At 45.5% G+C, this 13,074-nt stretch overlaps 1 protein-coding gene across 11 annotated transcripts in view; it reads right to left on the bottom strand.

Annotated features, from left to right (window-relative positions):
- Nucleotides 1-8,164: 8,164 nt before the first annotated feature.
- Nucleotides 8,165-13,074, bottom strand: part of CEP164 (centrosomal protein 164) — an 84,786-nt gene continuing 79,876 nt past the window's right edge. For 10 of the 11 annotated variants that reach the window (XM_053672728.1, XM_037147274.2, XM_053672741.1 and 7 more), the window contains 3 exons: nt 12,805-12,871; nt 11,862-11,984; nt 8,165-11,669 (listed from right to left, as the gene is read on the bottom strand). In XM_053672728.1, coding sequence (XP_053528703.1) covers nt 11,576-11,669; nt 11,862-11,984; nt 12,805-12,871 — 284 coding nt within the window. In that variant the 3' untranslated portion in view covers nt 8,165-11,575. The remainder of the gene's footprint in view (nt 11,670-11,861; nt 11,985-12,804; nt 12,872-13,074) is intronic. The other variant, XM_053672743.1, reaches the window with a different exon arrangement.

Here is a 13,074-nt window from a genome sequence, read left to right as displayed (position 1 = left end):
ACATAAGTATGCTAGCCAAGCCTTTTTTTTTTTAATCTCCATTTGCATGGGATATTTTTTCATCCTTTCATTTTCAGCCTATGTAAATTTTTTGTTCTGAGGTGGGTATCTTGTAGACAGTATATATATGGGTCATGCTTTCTTATCCATTCTGTTACCATATGTCTTTTGATTGGAGCATTTAGTACATTTACATTTAAAGTTATTATTGATATGTACTTGTTCATTGCCATTTTATTTCTTTATATATATATGTGTGTGTATATATATATATATTTTATTGATTATGCTGTTAAAGTTGTCCCATTTTTCTCCCCTTTACTCCCCTTCATCCAGTACTGACCCCCCACCAGCATTCCCCATCTTAGCTCATGTCTATGGGTCATAGTTCTTTAGCCTCTCCATTTCCCATACTATTCTTAACCTCCCCCTATTTTGTACTGCTATTTATGCTTCTTATTCCCTGTACCTTTTCCTCATTCTTCCCCTTCCCCTGCCCCCCACGTTGATAACCCTCCATGTGGTCTCCATTTCCGTGATTTTGTTCCTGTTGTAGTTCATTTTTTGTTTTTGTTTTTGTTTTTCTATGTTTGGTTGTTGATAGTTGTTTCTTGTCATTTTACTATTTATATTTTTGATCTTCTTCTTTTTCTTAGATAAGTTCCTTTAACATTTTATATAATAAGGGCTTGGTGATGATGAACTCCTTTAACTTGACCTTATCTGGGGAGCACTTGATCTGCCCTTCCATTCTAAATAAAAGCTTTGCTGGATAGAGTAATCTTGGATGTAGGTCCTTGCCTTCCATGACTTGGAATACTTCTTTCCAGCCCCTTCTTGCCTGGAAGGTCTCTTTTGAGAAATCAGCTGATAGTCTTATGGGAACTCTTATGGGAGACAGGTAACTGTCTCCTTTTCTCTTTCTGCTTTTAAGATTCTTTCCTTATCTTTAGTCTTGGGTAATGAAATTGTGATGTGCTTTGATGTGTGCTTCCTCGGGTCCAACTTCTTTGGGACTCTCTGAGCTTCCTGGACTTCCTGGAAGTCTATTTCCTTTGCCAAATTAAGGAAGCTCTCCTTCATTATTTTCTCAAATAAGTTTTCAATTTCTTTCTCTTCCTCTTCTCCTTCTGGTACCCTTATGATCTGGATGTTGGAATGTTTAAAGATGTGCTGGAAGTTCCTAAGCCCCTCCTCATTTTTTTGAATTCTTTTTTTTTTTTGTTCCATTCTGGTTGAATGTTTATTTCTTCCTTGTTGTCCAAACCATTGATCTGAGTCCCAGTTTTCTTTCCATCACAGTTGGTTGCCTGTACATTTTGCTCTATTTCACTTTACATAGCCTTCACTTCTTCCTCTATTTTGTGACCATACTCAACAATTCTGTAAGCATCCTGATTACCAGTGTTTTGAACTGTGCATCTGATCGGTTGGCTATTGCTTCATCACTTAATTGTATCTTTTCTGGAAGTTTGATCTGTTCTTTCATTTGGGCCATATTTTTTTCTCTCCATGCACCTGAACACTGCCTTAGGTATTCACCAGGGCAGGGTAACCCACATTGCTTTGTTGTGTTGCTGTATGTTGGAGGAGGGACCTGAGAGAGAACGATGCCACTTGCTTGGCTCTGGACTGGCTTTCAGTCACTTCCTCCTCTATCCACAAGTAATTTGGGCCCTTCTGGTGCTGATTCCCAGGTGGGTGGCTTTGTGTACATTCTAGAACTCTGTGGGTCTCTCCAACAAACTGTCCTGTGGGGCTGGCAATTTCTCCCACCACCTCAACCTTCAAACGTTTATTCAATTGGAGGTTTTGATGCTTTATGTCCCCATACTGGAGCCCTGCATTGTACAGTGTCTCATTCTCCTGTTATTTTTCTCAGTTTATCTGTATGCAAATGTGGGACTCTCCATTCTGCCAGCCACCACCTTGCTGGGTCCTCCAGCTACCGCATTGCCACACATCCATCCTCTCCACCCAGGATGCCTACCTTTGCCCCTCCTACCAGTTTAGATAAGTATTTCTTTTTTAACTCCTTGGTTTTTGGACTTCCATAAAGTTCAATTTTCTGGCAGCTCTTGTTATTTTTGTTTTTAAATTTCCTGTTGTCCTTCTTTGGTTGTGGGAGGAGGCACAGTGTATCTGCCTACAACTTCATCTTGGCCAGAAGTCTTATTTCTTTATACCTATGTTCCACTCTCTATATTATTTTTTCTTCTTAAATCAGTTCCTGTAACATATCTTGCAAAGCTGGCTTGGTATTAATAAATGCCTTTAGCCTTCTCTCTCTCTCTCTTTTTTTTTTTTTTGGTCTGGGAAGGTCTTTATTTTGCGTTCAGTTTTAAATGATAGCCTTGCTAGAGTAGTTTTGATGGTGGACACTTGCTTTTCATTACTTTGAATATTTCATGCCAATCCCTTCTGTTATAAAATATTTCTGTTGAGAAATCAGCTGACAGTGTTGTTGGCATTTCTTGTAGGTTACTGATTGTTTCTCTCTCATGGACTTTAAGATTACCTCTATGTTTTTAAACTTTGCCGTCATAATTATGACGTGTCTTGGATCTCTTTGGGTTTCTCTTGATTAGGACTCTCTGTGCTTCCTGGACTTCTGTGACATTTTTCTTCACCAGCTCAAGAAATTTTCTGTCATTTTTTTTTCAAGCAGGTTTTCTATCCCTTGCTCACTTTCTTCTCCTTCTGGTATCCCTATGATGTGGATATTGTTATGTTTCATATTGCCCCAAAATTCCCTTAAACCATCTTCGTTCTTTTAAGTCTTTTTTCTTTTTGTTGCTCTGTGTGTTTTTACTACCTTGTCTTCCAAATTGCTGATTCTGTCCTATGCTTAATGCTTTTAATACCTTTTAATGCATTCTTCATTTCAGATATTGTATTTTTTATTTCCAGCTGGTTCTTATTCATGGTTTCTATGTTATTTTCATGCTGACATAGTTCCCCCTAGGTTCCTTGTAGTTCTCACTAAGTTCCTTGAGCATCCTTACATCCAGTACTTTGAACTCTATGTTTGGTAATTTGCTTGCCTCAATTTCAATTAGCTCTTTTCTGGAGATTCCTCCTTTGCTTTCATTTGGGTTGTTTTTTTTTTTTTTTTTTTGGTCTCCCTATTTTAGCTGATTCCTTTAGTTTGTCTCTATGTATTCAATAGATCTGGTTTGACTGTATGTCTTTGTGGGTTGGCATTATGTGGTAGGAGTCCTGTGGGACTCTGGTGCAGTCTTTTTGATACCCTAGCTGGATGCTCTAGAAATACCCCTTGGGCAATTTATGTGGGTTCTCCAATTTTATTGGGTCTTGATCTTTGTTGGCCTGTTCATTGGTGGGTTCTCACCTCCAGCTAGCTGACTCGAGCCCCACCACATCTTGTACAGTGTTGTATCAGTGCTAACAGAATGAAGTAAAACAAAAACAGAAAACAAAACCCACACAAGGAAAAAAACAACAAAATCAATAATAAAAAAACAAAGCAATAAAAGTGGAAAGAGAAATAGCAAATTATAAAGAAAACAAGAATACAGTAAGACCAAAGAAAAGAAAAATGATTATGTAGAATAGAGGGAGGAGAAACCATGAGTAAGGAATAGACACAGGGAATTGCCACACACGAACAAAGAAAAAAATAAAATTAAACATATAAGAAAAGGAAGAGAAACGGCAAAAATAGAGTAATAAAAGGGAAGAGTAAAATACAAAATTTGAAAGAAAAAAATTGAAAAAAAGTACAAAGCTCTAGGGAAGAAAATAATGAAACAGTACAAAATGGAATTCATCTCAGCAGAGTTTAGTACTTGCCTGCTGGGCTCTCCCTGTGGACACAGCTCTAATGTTGTCAGAAACTGGCACAAGCCAATGTTAGATGCTGTCCACATCTAGTCTCAGCAGCCTTTTCAAAGTTACAAGTGATCCACAGTTTGTGGCTGATTCCTCCAGGTCTCACTTCTCTGTAAGCCTGGCTTTTTATCATGGGTGGGTCAGCTAATAACCAAAAGGACAGCAGGAATCATCTCCACCTGCCTCTGCCTGTGGTCCTGCTATTAGTCTTAGTCTAGCCACTGGCCTTTCTGTTCTTTGAGAGGGCTTTTGGTGGAATTAGGAGAATGGGCCCCTTGAACTTCTCCTGAAGTTCAGACTTCAGAGAAGGTGGTGAGTGTGTTCCCCCATCCCAGCACCACACATCTGAGTCTTTCTCAGAATGTCCCTGTACTCATGCCAGGCATGGTGGCACATGCCTGTAGTCCCAGCTATTTGGGAGGCTGAGGCAGTAGTATCACTTGATCCCAGGAGTTATGGGCTATAGTGCACTATGCACAGTGTCTGCAGCAAGTTCAGCATCAATATGGTGACTTCCTGGGAGCAGGGGGTGGGGAGGGTGATGGGCACCAGGTTGCCTAAGGATAAGTGAAACAGCCCAGGTCAGAAACAGAATGCCCCTGAACTCGGAAGAACGGAGCCTCTAGTAGAATAGTGAGTGGGGCCTCCAGAGCCCAGAGTTTGGGTCTGCTGGAGATCTAGACAGCATTCCCAGGCTCTCCCATGAGGGAGAAGTGCCAGTCTGGTTCCCAGGAAAGTGTATATAATGGGCATCCCCTAAAGCCAGTCTCTCACACCCCTGAGTCTGTCTATGTTGCTATCTCCTCAGCAGGGAATAAGATGCATGTTGAGGAAAAGTAAGAAAGAATGGAGGTAGGGGAAGATTCAGGGTGGGGCAAGTAGGATTCCAAATGATGTGGGTAGGAGGCTTTCCAAGGGTGGGGCTAGTTTTCCACAAGGTACGGTAATTTGTTTTTCCCCTGGAAGGGGTTTGCTCTTCTCAAGAAAAATGACTGCTGCAGTATCATGTCATATCCTACCTAGCACTGGGAACCCAGCATCCATTCCCCCACACCTCTCCCTGAAGCTTCCCACTCCAGACTCTCCTCACATGATTCCAGATTGTGCTGCCCTCCCTTTGTCTGATCACAGAGTGAGTGGCTGGGAATTCAAAACCTGTGTATTGGCCCCTCAGAAGAAAACAGGGGGAAATGTTGCTTTATCTGCAGTGGGCTCTGTCTTCAGTGGGCCTAAATACCGGCAGCCTTTCACCACTGGATGTTGTATGGGTGAGTGGTCCCAGCACTGGTGCTCTGTGCTTGGGACCCTGGTGGGAGGTCCAGGCTTCATTCCTCCCCCATCCCTGCCCTCCAAGCTCCCACAGCCTTGCAGGAAACTTGACTGCCACCTGTGAAAGCAGTGCCATTCCCTTTCGTGTTCCTGCCCTTTCTACTGATCTCGAGATGAGTTCTGCACATCCTTGGTTAAGTATCTCCCCTTAAGGTAGGTCTTTAGTTGTTTATTTCAGGTGGGTGTTCCCCTTCTTGTTTTTATTTTCAGTTTGGTTCTGGGAGGCAGCGTGAGATAAATTCTCCTACTCTGCTGCCACGTTGTTTTTCCTATCTGTATCCTGTTCTTTCAATATTTTGAATGTGCTATTCCATTTTCTTCTGTCCTGAAAAGTTTGTTGAAGTCTAAGGGGGGTTCCCTTGTATGTAACTTGTCTTTTCTCTTGCTTTTTTTATCCTTACCTGAGAACATTTTTTTCATTGTTTTTTAGAGACAGAAATGTCAGTGCGAGAAACATTGGTTGGCTGCCTCCTACACACGCCTGGTAGACCAAGGACCAAACCTGTAGTCAAGGTATGTGCCCTAATGGGAAATCAAACCCACAACCTTTCAGTTATGGGACAATGCTCCAACTGAGCCACACCAGCCAGGGCTTTCCCTTGCCGCTTTTACAATTCTTTCCATCTTTGACTTTCCACAATTGAATTATAGTATGTTGGTGTAGCCCTATTCACATTCAACCTGTTTAGGGTTTTTGGTTTTTTTGTGTGTGTGTTTTTGGCCTCTAGAGTCTGGATATGTTTCTCTTCCCAAGTTTGGGGATTTTTCAGCTATTATTGCTTTAAATGCACTTTATGTCTCTTTCTGTCTCCTCTCCTTCTGGAATTCCCATTGCAAATATTGGTGGTTTCTATTGTGCCCTACAAGATCCATAGTCTTTCTTACTTTCACTTTTCTTTTTGCTTCTCTGACTGGATTATTTCAAATGTCCTTACAATTCACTTATCTTTGGTTCTTGAAGCTTTCTCTTGAACTCTTCAGTTTAATTATTGTGTTTTCAGCTCTGGGGTTTGTTTGAGGAAACAAATTTCCTCAGGGTTTTTTTTTAATGGTTTCTATTTCTTTGTTTATGTGATCTTTTCCTAACTGTTTGGTTGTCTGTGGAGTTCACTGATTTTAAAAGACTATTCTGAATCCTTAGCCTGGCAGTTCACAGACCTCCATTTCTTTAGGATCAGTCATCAGAGATCATTTTCGAGTGTCATGTTTATGGAGGTGTGTGCATGAGAGTGAGCCTTGATTCCTCAGGTTGGTGTCTGTGCATTTGCGTGTTCTCCTCTCCCAGACTTTGTAGCTTTGCTCTGGCAGAGTTCTTCATGTCAGCTTAGTTGGGGTTTCTGGATGTGCCTGTTAGTAATTACTTTGGGCAGGTGGAGTCTGTTATTAGGGTCTATTTTGGGGTAAGGCAATTGTTTGAGCCCTGAATTTGGTAATGGGGTGTGTGTACCACTGGCTGACAACAGCTGAACAGGACTGCTGACTTGGTTCCCTGTCCAAGTGAGGCTGTAGAATGAGCTCCATTGTTGCCTCAATCCTCCAGTCAGGTTTACTAGATATTCCAGACTGGGTACTATATTCAGTAGTAGGTGGAGCTGTGAATTAGCTTCCCTGCTCTGACAGGGCAGGACAGTACCCAGGGTCTATATGGCTCATTGTTTGGGGACCCAAATTAGACAACAGTGTGCACTGAATATCCTGGTCAGGTGAGGCTACCAGTTTCACTCTGAAGACAGGGAAAGACACAGGCTGTGCTCTGCTCAAGTGCCACTGTAAACAGAGCTGGTCAGGTGGGCTGAATGCTTATTCTGTAATAAGTGGGGCTACAGATTAGATTCCCTGCCTGGGTTCAGCAGCAGAAGCAGCTCCAAGGCCTCTTAGGCTCTTTGTGGTCTTGACTCGAGCTGACTCATGATCCAAGTTCCTTAGCCAAACGGGGCCACTGGCTGTGCTATGGGAGCAGTTAGCTCTGCCCATCCACCTCTTGGAGCAAACTTTGCTGGGTTATGTAACTTCTAGGTGTTCTCACCAGCCCTTCCTGTCAGGACCCTGAGTCACACCCCACAGCTGGTAGGGCTATGACTCACTTCTTCCACGGAGGCACAGGCAGACCAGCCTCCAGAGCCAGGGAAACCCATCTGAGAACCCACATTAGGCAAACCTGTACCCTGCCAAGTTCTTTGATTCTACAGATGCAAAACCAACTTGATTCTACAGATGAGCAAAGCTGCAGATTCAACTACTTAGGGCTCTGCAGGTAGGAACTTGGTCTGCTCATGATTCAAGTGCTGGTTGTTGGAAGATCTTACCCCCTTCTCCATCACAATCAGACTCTGAATGATTGAGTCCCACATTCCCCTACAATCTCTGTCGGGCTGGATGTTACCCCTGGACTCCCTTTTTCCTCTGGAGGAACCATAGGCTTGGGGAGGTACATTGCAGTCAGCATGCAGCCACTCTCAGCCTCCTAATGCAGTCTCTCCAGGTCTGTGGGGAAGGAGGGGGAGCACTTCAGCCTCACCCTCACATTCTAGAATTCTCTCAGTGGTGTTCTGCCCATAAGTAGTTAGTTGTTTTTCTTGTAAGAAGTCAAGTCATGAACAACCTATTTTGTCATCTTGCTGATGTCACTTCCCTTACTATATGCTGAACACTTTTCTGAGAACTTTATAGGGATTAAGGTCTTCAATCCTCACAACCACTTTATGGTACTGCTCTTAACCCATTCTAAAAATGTAAAAATTGAGGCACAGAGAATAAATCAGGAGCCCTCGTTTGTTCCACACCCCCTCAGACTCACCAAACTGTCCCACTGCTTCCTACCTCCCAAGAGCAGGCAGCCTTCTTCTCCATAATGGCAGTGTTGCACTGCCCTTTACTGGGCCCTCTAGGGAACATGTCTGCTGGAGATGACAAATTTAGTGGAGTGCAGGAGTGGGAGACGGAAGATGCAAGAGGAAAGGAGGCACACGCTGGCAGGCGGGGGTTCCAATTTATTAGGACACTGATGATAACCATCACTTCCCCATCTCCACTGACAAAGCTGGCAGCAGGACTGACAAACCCCCCCACCCCACCAAGCTCTATCCTAGGCCGCTGGCAGCAGTCCAGCCTCCCTCTGGAAGAGGGCAGCTCCCCACCCACGGCAGATCCTCAGGGCCACTGAAGCTGAGGCAGCTACCCTGCTTCTTCTCTGAGACATGGATTCAGGCTTTGCACTTTTGAGCAGGGAAGGCACAGGCCCAGAAAGGACCTGTTCGGGTCACAGAGCTTGTAGGTGTCAGAGCTAGGCATCCTAGAGCCAGGGTTGTTTTCCTCCTCACCACACTGCCATTTTGTATAAGTTTCGTGGCAGTTGAGGGGGTGCAGTGGGGCAATTATCATTCCCAATATTTCTCTCATAAGCAAATAGCCAGTGAACCTCTTGCAAAAGAGCTTTGGGAGTCTATTCCTGTATTAGGAATGATTCTTAACCCTACCCACAAAGGGGAAGAGCATCAAAAGAGTATCCATTTTTCTCCTTGTATTTGCATAAAACCTCCAGAGGGAACTGGTATATTTGTTTCCTTCAAGGGGGAAACCAGATGGCCTGTGATGGAGTGACACCATTTAAACATTAAGCATGTGAACATACAGCCTATGCAAAATAAACAGCCTTCAAAAAACACTCCTGAAACCTCAGACTGGGAGTTTCAGAACCAGTTCCTCGGTTCTGGCCCCACCTCTGCCACACACTAACTCTGGACCAACTCATGTAACCTCCCCAGGCCATTTCCTCCTCTGTGAAATGAATGTGCTGAACCAGACATCTGCAAGGCTCCTTTCAGCTGTAAATGTCTGATTCTAGACTCCCCAGGCAGATTCTAAAATCCATGAGGGGAAGGATGGGACAATTTTGCGGGCTTGAAAAAGTCACTTTGTAAACACAGGCCACGGCAGGATGAAGTAGGGGGCAGTGCTCACTCAGCCAGAAGCCACCCCCTTCCTGCAGCCCAGGTCTTTAGAGCAAGCTGGTGAGGACTCTTCTGCAAGCTAGGAGAAAGACAGGAGATGCTGGCATACTGGTCAACAAAATGTGGCTTTCAGAGATGTATAAACCTGGGTTCAAACCCTAGGTGACCTTAAACTGTAGCCATTTAACCTCTGAGCCTAAATGACTATTTCATCTATAAAATACGAATACCAACTTCATAGGTTTGAAGGATTACATACTAAAAGTACTTGGTATACAGAAGGTATTCAACAAATGTTAGCTTGCTTCCTTTTCCCTGCCTTCATCGGAGCAGGTAGGACACCTGGGTTAGTTTGTATGCTCTTTCTTTAAGTTGGTTTTCCTGTGCAAATCCATGAAACATGGCCATCTCCAGCTGGTTCTCCTATCTGTTGCTGCAGATCCAAGTCTGCACTGTATGTAGGTTGTTCACACCGCTGGAGTTGGGAAAAAATACCCCCCTAAATTTCCCTGCTTCAGGCTTCATTTGCCTGCACGGGAAAACTAGTGCCCTTTGGGGAATGCACAGTGGGTCTCCATCTGGTAGGCAGTAGAGCAGGGAGAGGGGCCAAGGAACAGATGGAGAAGGTCAGCACTTCCTAAGGCTGGCAGCAGGGGACAGGCTCCAGGGCATGGGGATGGGTGCAAGGAATCTACTTGTAGGGAATTCAGCTACTTTCTCCAGGACCCCAGGTACTTAAAGACCTCTGAACCTTGATCTTCTTGTTCATAGAAACAAAGATGAAAACTGCTGCACCATAGGTTTGTCATAATGATTAGATTAGCTAGGAAATGTTCTATGAATATTAAATTGTCCTTCCTCTATTCTTAAGATGAAGGAAATAAAGGCCTTCAGACAGGACATACATTCACACAACCACCTTGTAGAACATGGACCTGCAGAGATTTACTTGATGGACAGAATGTGGGATTGTCAACCGAGGTGGCTGTGACAGGCACACTAGTTCCGAAGCACACAAAAACAACCACACAACAAAATGGGTTTTTTCTATGTGGTAGGCTGACGGCAAGACATATGGGGTTAGGGTAGGGGGTGGGGTAAAAAGCCAAGGATCTTCATTTCTTAATCCATGGCACAAAGAAATCAGTGGGATGGTGGCAAGTTGGTTTCTAGGCATTATAGCGGCAAGGGCAGCCCCCCCCAAGCTTTCAAGACAAAAAAATGGGGACATTAAATTTAAAAACGAGACAGACATCAGAGAACACCCTCTATAGTCCTAGGGAGCCTGCTGACGAGAAGTGGGGCTGCAGGGAGCTGAGCCGAAATGACACAAGACCCCTCACTGCCAAGGTGAGGTCATGCCCCAGCTCTTTACCTCCTTCAGAATGAGTCTCCAAGCTCTGGGAAGGGACAGCAGGGGCAGGCATAGGTAGAAAAGGTAACAAGATGGAAAAAAGAACCCGTGGATACACCCAAGGTGGAGAAAAGCAAGGTGAGGACCAGAAGCCATCCCGGACTTTTCCTATGGCTTGTTGTTGTCTTCCTGAAAGTTGTGTGCTTGAGACCTGAGAAAGCAGCTGGGAGGGCTCTGGGGAGAAAGCCCAGAGAAGGGAGGGGGCTGGGGTACTGAGGACAGCCCCTGAAACAGCACAGTGTCAACAGGAGAACAATAGGTGACAAAACTCGCTGCCTCCAGAAACCTCTGGCAGGGCTCCGAGTCCAATCCTGAGATATTTAAAGGGAGAAACAGAGGGCTCAAGAAAGAGGACATTTTAAAAAAGAAAAAAGAGGGAGGGAGGAAAAAGAAAAGAAAAGAAAAGAAAAGAAAAGAAAAGAAAAGAAAAGAAAAGAAAAGAAAAGAAAAGAAAAGAAAAGAAAAGAAAAGAAAAGAAAAGAAAAGAAAAGAAAAGAAAAGAAAAGAAAAGAAAAGAAAAGAAAAGAAAAGAAGAAAAAGGCCTGATCTCTATGAGGCTGAGGTATTGGAGACACAGAGGCTGGTCCCAGAGAACGGACATGCCAGAGGCTTCGTTCAGGTGAAGTGAGGACCATACACAGAACTGAGAAGTGCCCTGCAGGTACAAGGGATCCACTTGGCTCCGAAGGGAGTCCCCTGGCCTTAGACATTAACTCCTCTAAAACCCCATCCTGAAGGTGCCCATGTCCCGATGCGCCTCACCAGTGTTGCTGTGTCCATGCAGGAGCTCAGAAAAGTCCACATATTTTGGCCTGAGATCCATTACATGATCACTGCGGGTGACTCACTGCTTTCGGTCATATCTCCTTTCTCCCAGCCCACTTCCCCTCTGTAGTTCCTCCAAGTTTTGAGTGGGGCAAGCAGCAAAGAGGGGACAGAAGAATGCTTTATCAGAGGAAATAAGGTGCAGGGCCCTCCTCAAGCACTTTGGTCTGGGTGCAAGGTGCCCCAAACGCCACCACTCAGGGCCTCAAGAGTGATATATCTTCAGTCTGTTGTTCTGGTCCAGGCCCAGCTGCTGAAAGCCCAGAGTGGCTGAAGGCTTATGCACCGAGAAAAGATGTCTGGCCAAAGGGTGAAGGAAAACTCTGCAGTCAGCTGAGCACCAGGGAAGGGCCCTGGAAGGAAGGGCCAGAAGCCAAACAGGATCCTCTCTGGACCCCCAGGGCACAAACACAAGCCGTGCAGCCCAGCTCAGCCAACCCAGCAGCTACAGCAGGAAGGGACCAGGGTTTGCGAACTGGCTAAAAGGATACAACTTGGGGTCACTCTTGTAACGTTCTAGCCACTTCAGGTTAGCCTCAATCATGCCCTGAAAGTTGGTGCTGCCCACATCAGGAATGTGCGACTGGGGCCTCGGCAGGAGGCGGAGCTGCTCACTGGGAAGAAGGACACAGGGGGGAGCCCCGGAGGAAGGGAGAACATGATGCGGCCACCCAGAGGCCATCACGTCTGCCCCTCCCTTTTCTTAACATACCAGCTGCAGCCTTGCTGGGGGTCTTTTGAGCAATTCAAAGCTTCCTCTACTGGTAGGATGCCCCTGCTAATGTTCCCACCCCCTCCTGGGTAAATACTCCTGACAGCAAGGCTCCCACATCCACAGATTCCAGGCCAATCTCATAGGCAAAAGCTCTCCCCAGTGTCAGCTCAAACTCCTTCCCAGGATCAGTTTCAAACTGGTCAAAGCGATAAATGGGGTGAGGGTACTTATGGTCGGGGGTCTTGTGTGTGGGGGATACATTTGGCAAGGAATAAGATGAATGAGAAATAACAGGCTACAATGATTGCCCATCTGTCTCCCCCATGGGGCACCCCTCTCACTCCAGATGCTGCTCAGATGGATGGGGGAAGAAGGGAGCTGTCAGAAGCAGACAGAGGCCACACTCCAGCGCTGAAGGGGCCAGTGGGAGGGCGGTGTGCAGGGTCAGGCCAGGGGCTATTCTCTCCCGGTAGGTGCCACAGGGCAGTTCCTCATGGAGCTGGGCCAGGTACACCCAGCCAAACCTGCACAGGGACTTTCCTCTGGTTGTGCATGGAGGAGGGTCTAAGACTCAGGCAGCTTTGCGGACTGGGAGCCTGCCTGACCTGTCTCAGCTACATGACTATGAGTTCTGCTCCCCTCAGAGGTCCTACCAGCCCAGGGAGGTGCAGTAAGCAGCTGAACTGTGTGGTTCCCCCTGAGCCTACATGGAATCTTACCTGGCAGACATGTAACCCAGCCTGTTCTCCAAGGGGGCAGGGCTGCTGCTGAGGAATGGGACCCCAGCTGGAAAGCGGGAAGAAATCATTCACACAGGACAGTGGGTCAGCTGAGCCAGAGCCGGGCCCAAGCAGGCCTCCTCCCTGCTCCCCAGCACCTCTACCTCCCCAACACTGAAAAGGCAGCAACCCCAAAACAAATAGAAACAGGGAAACTTTCAGTAGTTGGAAGTGACAGAAAGGTGATAAGACAGGAATTCCTCTATTTTA

This window comes from Artibeus jamaicensis, unplaced genomic scaffold, assembly GCF_021234435.1.
Source record: "Artibeus jamaicensis isolate MK-2021 breed Jamaican fruit bat unplaced genomic scaffold, CSHL_Jam_final contig_196, whole genome shotgun sequence".
NCBI classification, from domain to species: Eukaryota; Metazoa; Chordata; class Mammalia; order Chiroptera; family Phyllostomidae; genus Artibeus; species Artibeus jamaicensis.
The sequence above is the reverse complement of the archived record's forward strand: the minus strand, read 5'-3'. Positions and strand labels throughout refer to the sequence as shown.